Raw genomic sequence first — 21,982 nt, 5'->3', positions numbered from 1 at the left:
CCTGCCACATAGCCGGTGCCCAGTAAGTAGGTGCTGAATTAATGAAGAAAGCCATCTACAGATGCGGGCCTGGAAGAAGCATGCGTAGTTCAGATTTGATGATTTCTAAAAATACTTTGTTGCTGTTCAGTTGCTAGGTCGTGTCTGACTCTGCAACCCCATGGACTGCCGCATGCCAGGATCCCCTGTCTTTCACTGTCTCCTGGAGTTTGCCCAAATTCATGTCCATTGAGTCGGTGATGCCATCCAACCATCTCATCCTCTGTCACCCCCTTCTCCTCCTGCCCTCAATCTTTCCCAGCATCAGAGTCGGCTCTTTGCATCAGGTGGCCAAAGTACTGGAGTTTTAGCTTCAGCATCAGTCTTTCCAATGAATATTCAGGACTGATTTCCTTTAGGATTTACTGACTTGACCACCGTGTGTCCAAGGGACTCTCAAGAGTCTTCTCCAGCACCACAGTTCTAAAACATCAATTCTTCAGTGCTCAGCCTGCTTTATGGTCCAACTCTCATATCTGTACATGACTACTGGAAAAACCATAGCTTTGACTATATGGACCTTTGTCGGCAAAGTAATGTCTCTGCTTTTTAATATGCTGTCTAGGTTTGTCATAGCTTTCCTTTTAAGGAGCAAGCATCTTTTAATTTCATGGCTGCAGTCACAATCTTCAGCGATTTTGGAGCCCAAGAAAATAAAATCTGTCCTTGCTTCCGCTTTTCCTCTTCTATTTGCCATGAAGTGATGGGACTGGATGCCCTGATCTTAGTTTTCTGAATGTTGAGTTTTAAGCCAGCTTTTTCACTCTCCTCTTTTACCCTCATCTATTATTTCATTTAACAGTCACTGAGTATTTTCTGTGTGATAGGTACTAAAATATAGAAATGAGTAAGATGGTTGCCAATTCTCAAAAAGAAGGCCGGAACAATACTCACTGAGTGTTACTATAAGCTGCTGCTGCTGCTGCTGCTGCTAAGTCGCTTCAGTCGTGTCCGACTCTGTGCGACCACATAGACGGCAGCCCACCAGGTTCCCCCGTCCCTGGGATTCTCCAGGCAAGAACACTGGAGTGGGTTGCCATTTCCTTCTCCAATGCATGAAAGTGAAAAGGCAAAGTGAAGTCGCTCAGTTGTATCCGACTCTTAGCGACCCCATGGACTGTAGCCCACCAGGCTCCTCCATCCATGGGATTTTCCAGGCAAGACTACCGGAGTGGGGTGCCATTGCCTTCTGGCACTTATTATTCATTATTTCATCCTCCCAATAACTGTGTGAGGTAAATATCATTACACCCCCCACTCACCTTTTGGAGATGAAGGAACAGAGGCGTGAACCAAAGCCTACATCCAGCAAATGGCAAAGCCAAGAATTTATTCAATGACCTGGATACTTCCTTCGACAATATATTTTCTCTTCAAAGTAAATTTAAAATCACAGTGTGATGTTCTCTATGTGATGTTTTGTTAAGGAAACTTAAGTTTTTAAAAACTGAATTACAAACAAGTTTTCCAAGTTTCATTTAGAAAAAGAGGTTTAGGCTCTCAACTTCAAGTTATTTATGTTGGAAAACATTCCAGTAATAGAGGTGCTTTATGGCAATCCACGCCAGCACTCTTGCCTGGAAAATCCCATGGATGGAGGAGCCTGATAGTCTACAGTCCATGGGGTTGCAAAGAGTTGGACACGACTGAGCGATTTCACTTCACTTCACTTCATAACTACATGAAGGCTTGAAGGCTTCATGTAGTTGAAGGCTAAAAATAATAAATTGCTTGAACAAAATAAATGAAAATTACTGAGTTAAGTCCTGAATAGCATCTAAGACCTAAATCAGTGAGTTTCTAAATTATAATTATTGTAACTCATTGTTAGGGTAAACAAAGCACAATACTGAACTAAGATGGCTGAATTCAAACTGAAGGGCAGTATAGTTCCCACTGCCAACAGTGAACAAAAAGAACATGAAACTGAGAAGCTGCCAGCTGCTCCTTTGTGCAAACAGCTTCCTCCCGGGACCCTGGTGCTTATTCCCAACTGCAATTGAATTGTTCGGTAGATATTCATAATATGAACTGTGATCCCTAAGTGATGAATTGTGCTAGATCCTTTTTGCTTTATGAATGCACAAACAGGAGGGGAGCCTGAACTGGGAAATGAATTCTTAAGACACAAGAGCAACTTAGAGAAATATTCAAGGTCACGCTGTCTTGTAGGGATGGGATGCCCATTGTACAGGTGAGCCACCCGACCTGAACATCTGAGGGTCAGAGAGAGACTTCTGGGTCACCTGTCTCCCTGGGCCCTAAAGTAGTTTTGGGAATCCCCATTTCTTCCCAATAGGTTGAAAATACACAGGGCCTGGAATCATTTGTCCTCATAACATGGGCAGAAATTTTGAAAGCAAGTTATTCTCACCCACCCTGTTTGGATCAGATGAGGAACTGTGAAAACAGAGATTCATGATCAATCCAAAATTCCAGCAGCTCAGAAAATGCCCTCGGTGGTAGGAAACGGTCTAGGATAGGCAAATTCTTCAAGTATATGGCCCAATCCTAGTGCAGTCATGACCTCTCCTACATTTGTGTCATGATTTCATAACGACTCTGAAATTGAAGTCATACTCTTATATTTACAGATGAAGAAACTGGAGATGCATGAATCAAAGCTAGCAACCATGAGAGTTAGTCGCTCAGTCGTGTCTGACTCTTTTGCAACCCCATAGACTATAATGTACCAGCCTCCTCTGTCTATGGGATTTTCCAGGCAGGAATACTGGAGTGGGTTGCCATTTCCTTCTCCATGGGATCTTCCTGAACCTGGGTCTCCTGCATTATAGGCAGATTCTTTACCATCTGAGCCAGCAGAGAAGCCCAGGGGCCATAAAGAATGGAGTGGAGTGGAGTGGAAGTCGCTCAATCGTGTCCGACTCTTTTGCAACCCCATGGACTGCAGCCTGTCAGGCTCCTCTGTCTATGGAATTCTCCAGGCAAGAATACTGGAGTGGGTAGCCATTCTCTTCTCCAGGGACTCTTCCCAACCCAGGGATCAAACCCGGGTCTCCTGCATTGCAGGTGGATTCTTTACCGCCTGAGCCACCAGGGCCCACCAACCATCAGAGTAAGAATTAAATCTTGAGTCTTCCTAATCCACACTGAGTAATAGACTTTTCACCACAAACCTAAAGCATGGCCACAAGAATATGTGTTGTAGGAGCAACGACTTTGGAGTTAGACTTGCATTGGCCTATCCAGATGTACCATTTTTTAGCCATTTAATTAGGAAAGTTCTTTAACATCATGAAGCCTTAGTTTCCTCATCTGTAAAATGGGGACATGCATCACACCTAGCTCGTGGGGTTATGGTGAGGATCAAAGGTGATATGCATATAGCACACTCAGCATAGAACCTGACCCTCATTAGAGCCAGACAGATGTTGAGGGTTTCAGGGTCATGTTTAGAGCATGGACTCTGGATGAAGGAATCTCCTTTTCTCCTCTGTAGTTTAGCATGCCTTGGGGCTTAAAACCCCCAGGGAACATTTTATAGTATCGAAAACCACAAGAAGATAAAAACTTGACACAAGCAGAGAGTGCTTGGGCCTAGAATGGGTGTGAAGGATGTCCACTGTACAGGAAGCGCATCTGTGTCTCCTCCCACACTGCCGTCCGTGCTGAGTCCCTGAGAGTGAGGACCCTCCATTCCCACCTGGAAAGCCATGGAGTTGGCAGCAGCCAGAAATATCCTCAGGGGTAGCTTAGCCTTGTAGGACCTGTGGCTCCACAAACGATGGGCACCAGCTGTCACGCCCAGAGCAGTCAGGAGGAAGCAGAAGTAGGCTGCAAGACACAATCAGGGAGAGAGTCAGCAGGTGTCAGAGCTTTTAACCTTCCCCTAGCTTTTCTCTCTTCTCACCCATGCGGAATGGTGTCAGAAGCATATGCAGTGTGAAGAATCAATAACTTGGGGAAAGGCAGGCATTTTTTTTTTGGTTTTTAGCTTTCCAGTATGAGAGAGACATAGAGAGAACTTTCCTTAAGAAACTGGGACCTTGGAACATTCACTTTTTCTGTGTCAAACGAATCTATTTCTTTCCAGTCTTGATACAAAATCACAGTGCTGTTAGTGTGCATTTGTAATTCTTACGTGTCCACTCTCGGTGGAGCTGAAACAGATCTCTAATCTTGCTTCTTAATTGGCACCCATGCCAGGATGACTCTTTTAAATGGCAGTGCCCATTTTCAGGGCTCTTCTAAATGGTTTGAAGGAACTCAGGCCAGACCTAAAAGCAGTGAAGTCTGGCTCAGGGCCAGTAAGAATGAGACTAAAACTGACATCAAGGACAGCTGAGATTTGTCTTCTAGCACTCCTCACTTCTACCATCACCGTCACTACGACAGGGCTGGTAGAGATGGCCAGGTGGGGATCTAGTTATTTTTTAAAAATTTTATTGGGATATAATTAAGTTACAGTCTTGTGTTAGTTTTAGGTATACAGGAAAGTGAATTGGTATGCAAATACATAGATCAACTCTTTTTTAGATTCTTTCCCCACATGGGCCATTACAGAGAATTGAATAGAGTTTCTGTGGTATACAGTAGGTCCTCATTAGCTACCTATTTTATTTATAGAAGTGTCAATCCCAATCTTCCAATTTATCCCCCCCTCTGCTTACCCCTCAGGAACCATAAGGTTATTTTCTGTAATTCTATTTTGGTTTTATAGATAGGTTCGCTCATAGCCCTTTTTTTAGATTTCATATATAAGTGATATCATATGATATTTGTCTTTTTCTGTCTGACTTATTTCACTCAGTTTAAAAATGTCTAGTTCTATCCATGTTGCTGCAAAATGCATTATTTTGGTCTTTTTTATGGCTGAGTAATATTCTATTGTATATATGTACCACATCTTCTTTATCCATTCCTCTGTTAATGGACATTTAGGTTGCTTCCACGTCCTGGTTATTGTAAATAGTGATGCAGTGAACACCGGGATGTATGTGTCTTTTCGAATTATGGTTTTCTCCAGATATATGCCCAGCAGAGGGGATTCTGGATCATATGGCAGCTCTATTATCAGTTTTTTAAGGACTGTCCACACTGTTCTCCATAGCGGCTTTACTAGTTTATGTTCCCACTAACAGTGTAGGAGGGTTTTCTTTTCTCCACGCTGGGTGGGAATTTTCTTAAAGTCAATGTACAGTGGAGCTTATTATCTGCCACACACTTAAATATATTATCATTAGTCCTCATAACATGTGTTAGCAACTCATTTTACAGCTGAGAAACTAAATCTCTGAGTTAAATCCTTCATATATACCAAAGTCAGCCTGGTTCTAAAGCCTCTGCCCAGAGACCCCACGCTGCCCCCACGTGGTGGTGGTGATTTGTTCTTTGTACAATACTTGGGAAAGGTTGAGCGCATGGTAGAAAGGAGATCAAAAATCACAATTCCTGAGATTATTTTCCTCTAGTGGTTTTAAAGCAATGTTCCCACAAAATGCTAAATGTCTTACTTGAATTATCTTATTAAAACATAGCAAACAACCCTTATAGGCCTATATTATTATTGAGTCAAAGGCTTAAAGAAGTTAACTTATTTCCCAGTATCACAAGGTTGCGGAGTGTCTTTGCTAAGAGTCAAACCCAAGTCTGTCTGAACTAAGAACAGAGTACTTGGTCTCTATACTCTCTTTTGCCTCTGGGAGATATTAGGTAAGTTTTATCTTCATTTCTCTACACCCTGGAAAAGGAAATGGCAACCCACTCCAGTGTTCTTGCCTGGAGAATCCCATGGACAGAGGAGTCTGGCTGTCCCTGGGGTTGTAAGAGTGGGACATGACTGAGCGACTAAACCACCACCACCACCCCTACACCCTACATCCTTAACGCATGCATGCTAAGTCACTTCAGTCATGTCTGAATCTTTGCGACTCCATGGACTATAGCCCGTCAGGGTCTTCTGTCCATGGAATTCTCCAGGCAAGAATACTGGAGGGGGTTGCCATTCCTTTCTTCAGGGGATCTTCCCCACCCAGGGATCGAACCTGGGTCTCCTGCACTGCAGGAGATTCTTTACTATCTGAGCCACCAGGGAAGCCCAATGTCCTTAATATTGGATCCCAATCTAAATTTAAAAGTGAGGTGCTTCCTTACTAGAGGGGAGAGACCTGAACTAGGTTATATGTAAGCAGGGTCAGGCAGATAGTCCTAGACAATTGTTTCTACCACTTAGCACATACAAGGCCCTCCATAAAGAAGTGTCAAAGACCAAGTGACCAGCTGTGAATAGATACATGAGTAGTCATGAACAGTACCCAGGCCAAGTTCTTAGGAAGCCCTTGTAGGACTTCTTTTGAAGTATTACTAGGGCAACTTCAGTGTCAATATACGTATTTAAAGGGAGCACAATATTATAGCTTCCAAAAGTCAAGTCTGACTGATCTTGACCCTGATATTTATATGGGTCTAAAAACAAGACTCACCCTTGGCACTAAGATTAATGAGTCTGAGTACATGTGGTTTTCATGAACTTGACAAATTATTCCTTCCTTGAAAGGTTAAAAACAAAAAGCAACAATCTGCCCATAAATCACAGAAAGTAGCAGTAAATAAAACACTCTGACCTCTTTTGTTATCATAATTTAACCTTGGTCATGAGTCCATGAAATGGACAGCTATTTCCTATGTCATCCCTGGCCTTCATGGCTCTGCCAATAATTTTTTTTCTAACTGTCAAGTGAAATCTATGATGGAAAAATTCAATGTGACCCTATCTTGCCAGTGGGCTAAGACATTGAACCTTGAGTGCAATAAGATGAATTCCCCAGGCTCCATGATACATAAAAGCAATCCCTCCAAACCATGGTTCTCAGGGCCTTGCCACGACTACGGCATTGTCTTGTCCTTTTCAAGATCTTCGATATTTCAGGAGTCATTTACCTTGTTGATCTGCTCGTGTCTGGGCCCCTGACAATGGGTCTGAGTCAGAGCCTGCACGGGGCAGTAGTGGTTATTGGTTTCCATGGTCCTTCTTTTGGCAACAAGAATGTAGCTGTTTGACCCAGGCCTTGCCCTTGCATTGTACCCCCATCTACCTTGTTCTGGGAATACAAACCTGACCCAAGCTTTCTCTCTTCTGGCTTAAAGACTAATGCATGATTGAAACAGTAAAGAATGAGGCCTGGAGAGCAAGAGGTGAAGATGACAGACACAGCCAGCTCTACAAGAGACAGAAGGACAGCTGTCTGCACTGAGCCACTGGCTGCAGGCCTTGGAGTTCTACAGTTGTTCTTTTCATCCATTGAGCCTCCCCAGTATTCCTCCCGGGAGAAGGCAATGGCACCCCACTCCAGTACTGTTGCCCAGAAAATCCCATGGATGGAGGAGCCTGGTGGGCGGCAGTCCATGGGGTCGCTAAGAGTCAGACACGACTGAATGACTTCACTTTCACTTTCCACTTTCATGCATTTGAGAAGGAAATGGCAACCCACTCTAATGTTCTTGCCTGGAGAATCCCATGGACGGAGAAGCCTGGTAGGCTGCAGTCCATGGGGTCGCACAGAGTCGGACACGACTGAAGCGACTTGGCAGTATTCCTCCCAGTAATGTGAGCCAACAAATTCCCTTTTCTTGCTAGTTTGCACTAGATTTCTGATAACTAAAATTCTGCAGAACGTCTAGGAAAGAAAGCAATCTTTTGGTCATAGTCCAAATGAGGATAAATAGCAAAAATCTTGGGCTTGTTATGAGGCTTTATGGGATATTCCATTTAGCAGGTCTCAGTTTTCCTACTTTGATAGGGCTAATTTGAGAAATTCTTAACTTCTCTTCTATGAGGTTTGTGGAGAGTAATATCCAAACAAGTTTCAATGAATGCTGGCTAGTTGGCTCTGAGGTAGTGAATAATCAGATACAGAATTGATGCCTTTGAAAAAAAAGGAGTAATGGGCAGTGTCAATAACTTTACCAAGTAATTCATACCTCACAGAGCAAAGTGCTAAAGTAATAGAAACTGGAATCACAAAATCACAGAACAGTAAGCAACACATGGATTGGTCTAACCAAATAAGAGTCACCAATTCTGGTTAGCTGAAGCCAAAAAGACATGTATTAAATAGATATTAAGTGGTCTGTGGAACTCACGAGGAGGTTGCAGGATAGGGTTTTGGTTCACAGCCTCCAAGATGGCGCCAGTGCTGCCTAAGCCTTCAATTCACAGCCTTGTGTAGTCTTCTCCCCTTGAGTAATTTTCTTCTAACCAAAGGCTCATAGCAACACTGAGGCACTATTAGTTCCATTATTTGGTTACAAAAGATATGACTTCTGTTTTGTCAGCAGATTCTTTCTTCCCTTGGGTTTGGTGAAGTAAGCTGCCATACTGGGAAGGCTAGGCTGGCAAAGAACTCAGGGTGGCCTTCATCCAACAGTCGGTGAGGAAATGAGGCCCTCGGTTCAACAGTCCTCAAGGAACCAAGTCCTGCCAACAACAATGCAAGTGAGCTTGGCAGTAGATCCTTCCCCAGTCAAGCCTTCAGGTAAGACCCCAGTCCTGGCTGCCTCATGAGAGATCCTGAAGCAGACAGTCCAGCCTAGCTGAATCTGGATCCCTGCCCCATATAAACTATGAGAAAATGAACCTATGTTGTTTTAAACCGCTGACTTTGGGAGTACTTTGTTCTGCAGCTGAAAGTGATTAATATAAGACCTGAACAGGAAATTTTCCATGAGGGAAGGAAGGTACAGTCGAAATCCCAGTTTAAGAATGGTTTGCCATCTATAGGGATGGACAGTAGATTCAAGTTGCATGGGGTGGGGGGCAGGGAGGAGAAGCATGCGGTGACTGCTAATAGGTATAGGGTTTGGGGGCTAAAGAGTGATAAAAATGTTCTGAAATTGATTTTGGTGACCGTTACACAAACCTGTGAATATACTTAAAATTAATGAATCGCACATTTTGAATAGCTGAGTTGTATGGTATGAGTTATAGCTCAATAAAGTCATTACTAAAAAATGACCGAGCTTCTATTAGATTTTGTTATTATGTATATTTTCTCAGTGTGAATAAAATAGACATGTCACAAAGGACATAGGACAAAACAAAGAAAAATCAACCATTTGCCTAGGATGGACACTTGCTACCAGTGGGCACACATATCACACCACGGACCCTTAAATCTTCCCTAGCTGCCAAGAACAGTGTCTGTTTGACCCTACACCTATGCATGAGTCTATCCAGACCAAAGATTCCAAGGCAGAATCACCTGCTTGCCAGTGTTCGGATCACAGTCCATGCTCTACCAACAAAAGAGAGAGAATCCATGGTCTCTTTGGCTTCCATGGTGGAAGGCAGAGTCTCTCACCGATCTGGATTCCTCCACTGGAGCAATGTGTGGAGAATACCTGAAGTGACCCTCTCTGGACCACAAAACCAGAGAACAGGCTGGGGGGTGGTGGTGTGGAAATGTATATATATATATACATGCTGCTGCTGCTGCTGCTAAGTCACTTCAGTCGCATCCGACTCTGTGTGAACCCATAGATGGCAGCCCACCAGGCTCCTCCATTCCTGGGATTCTCAAGGCAAGAACACTGGAGTGGGTTGCCATTTCCTCCTTCAATGCATGGAAGTGAAAAGTGAAAGTGAAGTCAGTTGCTCAGTCGTGTCTGACTCCTAGCGACCCCATGGACTGCAGCCCACCAGGCTCCTCTGTCCATGGGATTTTTCAGGCAAGAGTACTGGAGTGGGTTGCCATTGCCTTCTCCGACATACATACATATGTGTGTGCTAAGTCACTTCAGCCATATCTGACTCTTTGCGACCCTATGGACTGTAGCCCACTAGGCTCCACTGGAATTCTCCATGCAAGAATACTGGAGCAGGTTGCCATTTCCTTCTCCAAGGGGTCCTCCTGACCCAGGGATCAACCTTGCATCTCCTGCATTGGCAGGTGGGTTCTTTACCACTAGCGCCACCAGGGTATGTATAAATGTGTGTATATATATATATTATAGATTAATAATGCTATACAGTAGGTCCTTGCTCTCTGTTTATTTTATATATAGCAGTGTGTATAGTTTGGGCTTTCCTGGTGGCTCAGATGGTAAAAAATCTACCTGCAATGCAGGGGATGCAGGTTTGATCCCTGGGTGGGGAAGATCCTCTGGAGAAAGAAATGGCAACCCACTCCAGTATTTTTGCCTGGAGAATTCCATGGACAGAGGAGCCTGTCAGGCTACAGTCCATGGGATCGCAAAGAGTCGGACATGACTGAGTGACTCTTTCACTTTATTTTCAGTTCAGTGTGTATAGTACGTCTTAAAATAACCTCTTTTCATTCACCCTCAAATACTTTGCACACATAAGATCATTGCAATCTCTATTATGGGAGCAGTAAAGATGAAAAAAATCGGTATTTGGGGACAGAGTGTGCAAAAAGAAGTTGGTTTCTATAATTTCTTAAATGAATGCACAGTAAAATTCCAATTAAAAAAAGAAAAAAAAATGCACTGCACTGCCTAACAGTGTCAGCAGAGAGGCTGGAGAAAGGGGTCTGCTCTCACTGCCTGCCTGCCATGGACCCGCACTTCACCAATATGTCTAACTTTATTGTTTTGTTTCTATGCAGTAGATATCTAATCCCCATTTCACAGATGTGTAAAACTGAAGCCCAGAGCCTAAATGCCTCGGGATCTCACAAGGACAGAGCTGGGGCCCAAAAACCAGCTCAGTCCAGTCCAAGCCATCTCCCCTGGTGCCAGGGTCGCCAGCCCTGATTGCCCATTGCAGTCATCTGGGATCTTTAACATTTGAGAGATCCATCAGTTCAGTTCAGTTCAGTCACTCAGTCGTGTCCGACTCTTTGTGACCCCATGAATTGCAGCATGCCAGGCCTCCCTGTCCATCACCAACTCCCGGAGTTCACTCAAACTCATGTCCATTGAGTCGGTGATGCCATCCAGCCATCTCATCCTCTGTCATCCCCTTTTCCTCCTGCCCCAATCCCTCCCAGCATCAGAGTCTTTTCCAAAGAGTCAACTCTTCGCATGAGGTGGCCAAAGTACTGGAGTTTCAGCTTTAGCATCATTCCTTCCAAAGAACACCCAGGGCTGATCTCCTTTAGAATGGACTGGTTGGATCTCCTTGTAGTCCAAGGGACTCTCAAGAGTCTTCTCCAACACCACAGTTCAAAAGCATCAATTCCTCGGCGCTCAGCTTTCTTCACAGTCCAACTCTCACATCCATACATGACCACTGGAAAAACCATAGCCTTGACTAGACGGACCTTTGTTGGCAAAGTAATGTCTCTGCTTTTCAATATGCTGTCTAGGTTGGTTATAACTTTTCTTCCAAGGAGTAAGCGTCTTTTAATTTCATGGCTACAGTCACCATCTGCAGTGATTTCGGAGCCCCAAAAAATAAAGTCTGACACTGTTTCCACTGTTTCCCCATCTATTTCCCATGAAGTGATGGGACCAGATGCCATGATCTTCGTTTTCTGAATATTGAGCTTTAAGCCAACTTTTTCACTCTCCTCTTTCACTTTCATGGAGAGATCCATAGGGCCCAGTGAATCAGAGATGAGGGCCCACAGGGCAGGGATCTCTCTCCAGAGGGGACTGTGATGCACAACCGGGGCTGAGAAACCACTGCCCTGTAATGTACGTCCCCCCTTAGAGGCCATCTGGTCCCATCCCCTGAACTTACAAATGGAGAAACCTGGACCCAGACTGCACTGCACTCCCTCCAACGCACCCCACGCTGACTCCCACAGGGCTTGGTAAATGCTCAGCGGTTTGGGAGCTGGAAACAGCAAGCTGTCCTTTCATGTGGACCCAGGCTGCCTGTACTCTTCTCCTGGCGGCTCCCTTTGATGGTGTGAGATGATCCCCAGGTCCCCTCGCTGGAGGCTTTGATATCCACGCACTGGACTGGAAGGCGGGTATGCAGGGGGGCCCAGGCGGGAGAACCCAAGCTTGTGGGCACTTGTCTTCCACCAGGGAAGCAGGGAGGTGAGGCGGGGGGCAGGAATCAGAGGGTGAAGGCTCCTGGCCACAGGGCCACATGCAGCTGGGGAGGGCAGGGGTGGGGCAGAGCCTGCATGGGAGAAAACAAAGCACTTGGATATCTGCCTTTTTGGCTCAAGTGTTTTGAAGGTCACTTTGGGGCTCTGGCCAACAAATGATTGTTTCTCTTCTCCAGTCTTTCCTATATTTGGCAGATCAGTGGAGAAAAGTAGACACAGCCATAGATGAATCGAGAGATACACAAAGAGATACATATATACATATGAGTAAAAAATGCGGACTTCCTAGTGGTAAAGAACCTGTCTGCCAATGAAGGAAATGGGTCAGGAAGATCCGAAGGAGAAGAGAGTGGCTATCAGTCCAGTATTCTTGCCTGGAGAATTACATGGACAGAGGAGCCTGGCAGGCTACAGTCCACAGAATGGTGAAGAGTCAGACACGACTGAAGCGACTTAGCACGTATCTCTGGTGGTCCAGTAGTTAAGAATTCACCTGCCAATGCAGGGGACACCTGTTCGATCCCTGGTCTGGGAAGATCATACATGTGAGGAGGCATCTAAACCCGTGGGCTACAACTACTGCCCGCCTAAAGCCTGTGCTCTGCAATAAGAGAAGCCACCGCAACGAGAAGCCTGTGCACCGGCAGCCAGAGAGCAGCCCTCATTCGCCGCAACTAGAGGAAGCCTACATTCAGCAAGGTGCTCAGCAAGGAAGACCCGAGGCAGCCAAAAATAAGTAAGTTAACAGTAGAAAAGGAATCTTTCTCTGGGCTTTATATCTTTATCCCTAAAATGGAGAAAGTCTTTACAAAAAATAAAATAAGTAAATGATGGGCACTATAGCATTATGGTTAAGATGAACCTGGGCTGAATCCCTGGTATATCACCTTTCAGTGTGACTTTATCTCTAGACCTTGGTTTCTTCATCCATAAAATGGGAACACAGCCTGCCCTAGAGGCTTGCCGTAAGGACTGAAGGCAGCAGTGAACGTACAATGTGAGCCAGGCCTGGCGAGCAGCACTGGCAGGTGCTACTGGCCCAGTTGTGAACGCCAGCCCACTGCCTCTGAAACTAGCCCTTTCCCAGCTAACCCCCTGTGAAGACACCCACGCTCTTTATCACTCTCAGCTGGAGATTCTCAAGAGGATGGGCAATCTTGCCTACTCCCTTTCCTGAGACCTTTAGCAAAGACTCCAGACACTGTTCGTTGTCACAAACCACAGCTGGAAGGGTGTTACTGGCATCTAGTGGGTAGAGGAAGGGATACTGCTGAGTAGCCTGCAATGCCTGCAACAGAGAGGGACCATGACCAAAATGTCAGGCGTGCCGAGGTCGAGAATCCTGTTCTGATTTCTTGGGACAGTTCTTGAAACCTAGAGTGACTACACTGGCCTTGCCCACACCTCTGATTTCATGGGGAGTTATGGGAGTAACTCATGTTTCACGTATACACATAATATAATGTAATGCAATATAGGCCAAAGGGTTTGTTCAGGTTTTCTGTAACATTGTATGGAAGAACTTGAATGAACTTTTTGGCCGACCCAATGTAACATAACATATGATGAACAAGCTGAAAACAAAGAACTAGGACAAAAAGCCAATAGTATTTTAGGTCATTGATTCTTGAACGTTAAAGGGCCAGGGGTCTTGCAAAATGCAGATGCTCAGCTCTACTCTCAGAGATTCAGTAGGTCCGGGGAGAGATCCGGAAGTTTTGCTTCTAACAAGTCTGCAGGCGGCGCTGGTGCTGTTGGTTCAGGGTCTGAGTGTTTAGCCCAACCGTGAGTGTTTGGCTGACCCACCAGATGTGAGAGGGGCTAATAAAGGGCTGGCCCTCTAGGGCCACTCACCTCATGACATGCTGCAACAAAGAGTTGCAATTAGACCTTAGGTCTTCCAGTAAAAGGTTTGGATTTATAACATTTGAGATTCCAAGGCAAATTCCTCCTAGATACTATTTGAACACTTGACTCGAAATCAGAACATTTTTACAAGGTCACGAGAACTGTGGGCTTAGATGCAAAGGGCTTCTTTTGACTATTAAATCTTCCAAATTCTGTCATATTTTTAAAAATTGAGTTGATTTACAGTGTTGTCTTAGTAATTCCAGCATACGGCACAATAACCAACAGCCTTTGTGATCCCCGCCTCCTTCCTCTTCACCACCTTCTCCTCTGCGGCACATGGGCTGCAGGCGTCTTAAAGGAAGTGCCCACATCTTCTAGATTCAACGGAAAGGGAACAGAACAGAAGGGAGAAGATAGATTTCTTGCATTTCACAGGTACTGCCTATTTTCCTCCAGCATCCTTCCTGCCTTCAGTTAGTTTCACTTAGACTGTTCTGAAGTTCTGGGCAAAGCCTCCTTTTCCTAGTTGATTTACAAAATATATGACAAGTAGTATAAAAGTCATAGCAGATCACTAACAACCAGTACTCTTGCCTGGAAAATCCTATGGAGGAGACTGGTAGGCTGCAGTCCATGGGGTCGCTAAGAGTCGGACACGACTGAGCGATTTCACTTCCACTTTTCACTTTCATGCACTGGAGAAGGAAATGGCAACCCACTCCAGTGTTCTTGCCTGGAGAATCCCAGAGACGGGGGAGCCTGGTGGGCTGCCGTCTATGGGGTCACACAGAGTCGGACATGACTGAAGCGACTTAGCAGCAGCAGCAGCAGCAACAACCACAGAGTATAGCATAGTGTGTTTCCTCTCTGTTGTTGCACCCTACTATCTATTCAGTTTAGTCGTTCAGTTGTGTCCGACTCTTTGTGACCCCATGGATTGCAGCATGCCAGGCTTCCCTGTCTATCACCAACTCCCGGAGCTTGCTCAAACTCATGTCCATTGAGTTGGTGATGCCATCCAACCATCTCATCTTCTATTGTCCCCTTCTCCTCCTACGCTCAATCTTTCCCAGTATCAGGGTCTTTTCTAATGAGTCAGTTCTTCACATCAGGTGGCCAAAGGATTGGAGTTTCAGCTTCAGCATCAGTCCTTCCAATGAATATTTAGGATAGGCTGGTTTGATCTCCTTGCAGTCCAAGGGACTCTCAAGAGCCTTCTCCAGAACCACAGTCTAAAAGCCTCAATTCTTCAGCGCTAAACTTTCTTTATAGTCCAACTCTCACATCCATACCTGACTACTAGAAAAACCATAGCTTTGACTAGATGGACCTTTGTTGGTAAAGTAATGTCTCTGATTTTGAATATGCTGTCTAGGTTGGTCATAGCTTTTCTTCCAAGGAGCAAGCATCTTTTAATTTCATGGTTGCAGTCACCATCCACAGTGATTTTGGAGCCCCCCAAAATAAAAGTCTGCCACTGTTTCCATTGTTTCCCCATCTATTTGCCATGAAGTGATGGAACTGGATGCCATGACCTCAGTTTTTTGAATATTGAGTTTTAAGCCATCTTTTTCACTCTTCTCTTTCACTTTAATAAACAAAAAAGAAGGTAAGCATTCGAGTCTTTTCCAGGACCTCATTCTGTATCCACAGGTGTCATTTCAGGTACTCAGGCTAAGCCAGGCATCCCTGTTAGATGCTCTCTGGCCCTCTGTGTTTTCCAACATGCAAATCATCACATTGTAATTAAACAAGGAATTGTTCATCTAATACCATCTAAAACATAAACTCCAGGAGGGCAGGAATCTTATCTGTCCCTACATGTATTGTCAGCTGGTACTTGTGCAACTATTATAATTATATAATGTATGTATATAATTGTATAACAACTCTTTGTGACCCCATAGACTATACAGTCCATGGAATACTCTAGGCCAGAATACTGGACTGGGTAGGCTTTTGCTTCTCCAGCGGATCTTCTCAACCTAGGGATTGAACCCAGGTCTCCTGCATTGCAGGAGGATTCTTTACCAGCTGAGCCACCAAGGAAGCCCAAGAATACTGGAGCGGGTAGCCTATCCCTTCTCCAGAGGATCTTTCTGACCCAGGAATTGAATCGAGGTCTCCTGAATTGCAGGCAGATTCTTTACCAACTGAGCTATCAGGAAAGCCATTATAATAACTTAGCTAGGGGAAAATATGCAACCATGCTGATTGCTTTCACTTTAAAATTCATAAACCATAACTATAGTTCAGCTTGCATTATTACTCAGAAATCATATTACTTTCCCCTGGTCCATATGGGCTCCCTCCCTCCTAGACAACTGTTTCATACCTGTTTTGATCACCTTGCCCCCCACCATTCTCCCTCCCCCACTTCATATGATAACATTGCTTCTGTTTGAGGGCAGAACTTCCCCAGGCCCCACCACCTGTACCCTCACCCTTCAGTGCCCAAGCCTGTGCACCCGGCATTTCTCCATTTCTACAGATGGCCAGTGCACATATTCTTTAAGGCCGGCCCTTTCTTGTGCATCTTATCCACCCTGTCCTACTCAGTTGCTCTGCCATTTCCCCCTCTCTCTGCATCAGGAGTACCTCTTACTATTCCCATAGCCTACAATCAAGCTGTTATTTCTCTCATTTTAAGAAACAAAATTTAAAAGCCTCTGTTGACACTCTCCCCCCATCTAGAACCTACTCACTTTCTCTGTTCCTCTTTACACAGAATTCATTGAATGGATTGTCTCTTGATTGTGGATTACAGATCTTCACTTCCTATCCCAATCAATCAAAACTGCTCCCACCAGTCCAGCCAAGACAGACGTGGCCCCTTTCCTTGTGGGCAATCTCTAGATGTATATTAAGAAAGTCGATATGTGGGTGATGAACACAGTGAAGGAGGGGCAGAGGTGCTACCGGAGCCCCCAAAGGAGGGACTGACGTTCCACGCAGAGGTGACATTGTGCGCAAAGGCACAGAGGCTCCTGGGAGGAGCCCCACCAAGTGGCGGGGTCTGGCTCCTGGGAGGGGATGTGGAGTGAAACGAAATGCAAAAAGCAGGCAGTGACCCGACCAGGAAGGTGCTTAACGTTATAGACTTAATCTTGAGGACAAGAGGGTTCCACTGAAGAATGTTACATGGTCAGGGAGTTCCCTGTGGTCCAGTGGTTAAGAATCTATCTGCCTTGCAGGGCAGGGGACGCGGGTCCTATCCCAGCTGGGAGAACTAAGGTCCCATATGCCACGGGGCAACTAAGCCCTCGCACGGCAACTAGAGAGCCTGCACGATCTAGACCGCACTCTCCACACCTGGAGAAGCCCGTGTGCCACGACCAGACGCAGCAAGCCTGCACGCCGAAATGAAGAGCCCTCTCGACCAAGAAATACACAAAATTTAAAAATAGTGTTATATGATCACGTTTAGAATGACAGATGTGAGCGTGTTACGGAAGATGGAATCTAGTAGGCTGAAACTATCCCTTGTGCTGAATACTCTCCACGAGCCCTTGCAGACACACACCTTCTCTTTTTTTTGCTGTTCTGTGCCCTAGGAGGCTGGCTTCTATCAGCTAGACCAAAGGGCTCCTTCTGGAGCTGGACTAGCTGCATCAGGATTATTTGAGGAGTTTTAAAATCTATACACATCTTCTAGATCCTAATGCCCATGAGGCTGGAGTATGTAACTCCAGATGGTCCAGTTATATAGCCAATTATGGGAGTGATGGACAAGGAGAGTGACGAACAAGGAGAGTGCTCCTTAAACTAACGTGCCCATCAATCACCTAGTGCATGCCTACTCAGTCCCTCAGTCGTGTCTGACTGTGCGACCTCATAGACTGAAGCTCATCAGGCTTTTCTGTCCATAGGATTCTCCAGGCAAGAATACTGGAGTGGGTAGCCATTCCCTTTTCCAGGGGATCTTCCCAGCCCAAGGATCAAACCCAGGTCTCCTGTGTCTCCTGCATTGCAGAAGGATTCTTTACCCACTGAGCCATCTGGGAAGCCCCATAAATCACCTAGGGGTTTTATTAAATTGCCGATACCTAATCCAGTAGGTCTGGGCAGAGCTAGAGATTCTGCATTTCCAACAAACTCCCAGGTAATGCCACTGCTATTATCCCAGGGACCACACTTCAAGTTGCAAGACACTGGGTAACTCCTGCAGAGAATCTAGGACCAAGGAAACCCAGCTTCTCCTCTTAGCTTCTTATGCAAGCAAAAGGATGTTTAAGACAGAAGCCCAGGAGTGAGATCTCATCTCCCTACCCACAACTGGTGCTCCACTCTTCCTACCTTCTTTTCCTTGCCTTCTTTCTTTTCTCGGGTACAGAGTGAAAAAGTTTATTTCAGGTAGATTTAAATTTATTTTTTATTTATTATTTTTTTCACTGCACCACGCAGCATGTGGTTCTTAGTAGTTCCCTGACCAGGGATTGAACCCACGCACTCTGCAGGGGAAGCTCGAAGTTTTAACCACTGAACTGCCATGGAAATCCTTATTTCAGGTAGATTTTAAAATGTACAATACAAGAAAAGGGCTGCCTTCAAAGCATCACTAAAACAATTCCATGACATAAAAACACAAGAACTGAACTGCTTAAAGAACAACGGCTGAAGATATCTGTGCACTGCAAAACCGTCAAGCCTTGGTGGAGAAGATCTGATTAAAGAAAAAAGGTCCCTGGGTATGAATAAGATACTTGTTAAACCGAATCTTAAGAGCTCTTAATCATAACTGAATGGTGTTGACAGCCTTTCCCCTGAAGCAAAGTATGTAAAGCATGTTGACCAAGCTGAATTGTTGGGGGAAGAGAGGCGGAGTTTATTTTCTTTTGGTTCTTAAGAAAATGTCAGAAACTTAACACTGTTCCGCTTTCAGTTCATTTCTAAAAATATTTGGCATCTACTGCAAGTGGCCACATGTATAAGAAGAGCTATATTTGGAGCTGCCAATCATGTAACATTTTACTAGAAATGCAAAAAAACATAAAAATCAGGATTACTTTATGATTTTATGATTTATCAATATTTGTTCAGTACGACACCACCCTAATGGCAGAAAGGGAAGAGGAACTAATAAGCTTCTTGATGAAGGTAAAAGAGGAGAGTGGAAAAGTTGGCTTAAAACTCAACATTCAAAAAACGAAGATCATGACATCCAGTCCCATCATTTCATGGCAAACAGATGGGGAAACATTGGAAACAGTGACAGACTTTATTTTCTTGGCCTCTAAAATCACTGTGGATGGTGACTGCAGCCATGAAATTAAAAGATGCGTGCTCCTTGGAAGAAGAGCTATGACCAACCTAGACAGGATATTAAAAAGCAGAGACATTACTTTGCCGACAGTGGTGTGTATAGTCAAAAGCTATGGTTTTTCCAGTAGTCATGAACAGATGTGAGAGTTGGGCAATAAAAAAGGCTGAGTGCCGAGAATTGATGCCTTCGAACTGTGGTGTTGGAGAAGACTCTTGAGGGTCCCTTGGACTGCAAGGAGATCCAACCAGTCCATCCTAAAGGAAATCAGTCCTGACTATTCATTGGAAGGACTGATGCTGAAGCTGAAGCTCCAATCCTTTGACCACCTGATGCAAAGAGCCAACTCATTAGAAAAGGCCCTGATGCTGGGGAAAATTGAAGGCAGGAGGAGAAGGGGGCAAGAGATTGAGATGGTTAGAAGGCATCACTGACTCAACAGACATGAGTTTGAGCAAACTTAGGAAAATAGTGAAGGACAGGGAAGCCTGACATGCTGCAGTCCAAGGGGTCGCAAAGAGTCAGACATGACTGAGCGACTGAAAAACAACTCGACACCAAAGCAAGTCCTTGAGAGAGAACTATTTCAGAGCACAAACAAGTTCAGAATGGGATCTTTTCAGCATGGCTTCCTGCTCCCTCTGTGCTTCTTACTTTCTTGTTCAAGACTTCTTCTTGTTATTGTTTAGTCAGTAAATCATGTCCGATTCTTTGTGACCCCATGGACTGTAGCCCACCAGCCTCCTTTATCCATGGGATTTTCCAGGCAAGAATGCTGGAATGGGTTGTCATCCTCCTCCAGGGGATGTTCCTGGATCAGGGATCAAACCCACAGCTCCTACATTGGCAGACAGATTCTTAACCACTAAGCCATCAGGGAAGCTCTCAAGACTTCTCCTCTCCCTCAAATAACACAAAGCTTCTTTGGGGTGGAGGGGATCATGTATTAGGTGTGGGAATCAGAGCTCATTGGAACAGCTAATGGAAAATGCTGGCTCTTTATATAGAGAAGTGCGGGGGTGCACAAATAAATCCGAGAATTCACAAGTGAATTGCCTGCCTATCTTTTCCTAGCTGGGGATGGGGGGATACCATCTTACTTTTTTTTAGTCTTAGTTCCCTTATCTATGAAACACACAAGCTAACAAAAGACTATCTCAGAAAGTTATCGTGAGACAAATAAAAAAATATATATAAGGTGGTTTTAACAAATAGTGATATCTTAATCAACATTACTGAAAACACCATTATTCTTATTGCTAGGCAAAGATTTTCAGACAGAGGAAAGGAAGCAGGGTCTTCAGAGGAAAGAATGCCCCAAGTTTCAAAGCAACAATTTTCCTTACGCTGATTCTCAGCCCTCCCAGCTTCTTGGAGGTGAATTTGGCAAAATCAAGCAGAGTTCATGATACAGAATAACTCCCATCATTCCCTCCCTCTCTGTCGCTCACTCTCTCACACACACAGAGTCAAAATCAGGAGAAAACTATCAAAATTAGAATTAGAGATAACTGAATACAAAGAGAATAATGCACGGCACTATAGGCACACTGAATTTCCTTTTTATTAATTATTCAGTTGTGATTTTTCTCCTGGGCAGTAACTGCATGTGTGTAAGGAGAGAGAGACAGAGTGAGACAGAGAGGATTCATATACATCATATTGTTCTAAGTATGTGCACACTTATTAATGTCTTTAACCATAAATAGAAAACTGCAATATCTAAAATGTCAATCCCCCTGAAGGAAGGAAGACCAAAATTTAGAAACAGCACCCAAACTGGTCATTTGAGGGAACTGGAAAAAAGAATAATTTCGGCCCTTCTCATCTGAATTATCCGGGTACTTATGAGTTTTCATTCTCTCTCCGCCCTAACAAGCTATTTATTTCCCTACAGGGACTAAGACCGCCAGGGGTTGAAGCCCGCGCCAGAGGCTTAGGCAGGCGTCAGCAGGCATTAGCGGCCGTGAACCATGAAGGCGTGCCAACCAGACCCTTAGAGGGCTGAGTGCTGGGCCTGGAGGGGTGTCTCGGAGGAAAGTTCTGACAGGAGAAGCCCAAGGCACCTCTGCTGCTTTGATGTCTGAGCCCTCTGAAGGGCAGGGAATTAAAGTGACGTGTAGGGAAGGCTTCTGGGAGCCACAGCTCTCTGTCTGTCTTCATTCCTCCCCAAGGATCTCCTCCCCATCTTCATTCACTCTTCTGATCAGGGAAGGGTCCTCCCCAGGGCTCCACGTGAATACAGTGGGCTTGGAACAAACCTCTCCACAGAGCAGCCATAAGACACAGACAAAGCCCATTTGGCGGTGGAAGTGCCTTGATGCCCCCAAAGGGAAAAGTGATGAAACACAGTCCTTCCAATGTTATTTTACCACAATGTTTCTGCCTTAAAGAAAAGAGTTAAAATTTTCATAAGACAGCATTCTATCAAGACACCAAGAAATCCCCTTCGACTCTGATTGTCGACCGCATCCTCAGGGCAGCCTGACCTAGTTCACGAGCTCCGGTCTCAAGAGATTCCTTCACACATTTCTATTCCTGCCAAGTCTCCTTAAGTTATTGTGAATAACCCAAGGCGGGTTGGGTTTGTCTTTTCTTTGCAGCATAATCCAGGGCCTGCTTTTCTGATCGTCACAGGTTCTGAAGCAAAAAGTCCAACCTGATTTTATAAGTTGCCTTAGCAAAATATTTGGTTCTTTCCTTCCTTGACAAGCACACACCAATGCCTTCCGGGTGCCCGGCTGTCTAGAAGGTACTCAGCACGGAAATGGTCAATAGCTGTCCCCCAGGAGCCTGATGGCAGGACAGCTCCTCAAACTGGCAGCCCTCAGGCCACAATCCGCCCACA

At 44.9% G+C, this 21,982-nt stretch overlaps 1 protein-coding gene across 1 annotated transcript in view; it reads right to left on the bottom strand.

The window, feature by feature from the left end:
- The window catches only part of SCD5 (stearoyl-CoA desaturase 5), a 177,786-nt gene that overhangs the window by 68,609 nt on the left and 87,195 nt on the right, over positions 1 to 21,982 (bottom strand). Inside the window, exon 2 of the mRNA XM_025289812.3 lies at positions 3,704 to 3,834. Coding sequence (XP_025145597.1) covers positions 3,704 to 3,834 — 131 coding nt within the window. The remainder of the gene's footprint in view (positions 1 to 3,703; positions 3,835 to 21,982) is intronic.

This window comes from Bubalus bubalis, chromosome 7 (genome assembly GCF_019923935.1).
Source record: "Bubalus bubalis isolate 160015118507 breed Murrah chromosome 7, NDDB_SH_1, whole genome shotgun sequence".
NCBI lineage: Eukaryota > Metazoa > Chordata > Mammalia > Artiodactyla > Bovidae > Bubalus > Bubalus bubalis.
Note: the sequence above shows the minus strand (reverse complement) of the source record. Positions and strands in the feature narration are given on the sequence as shown.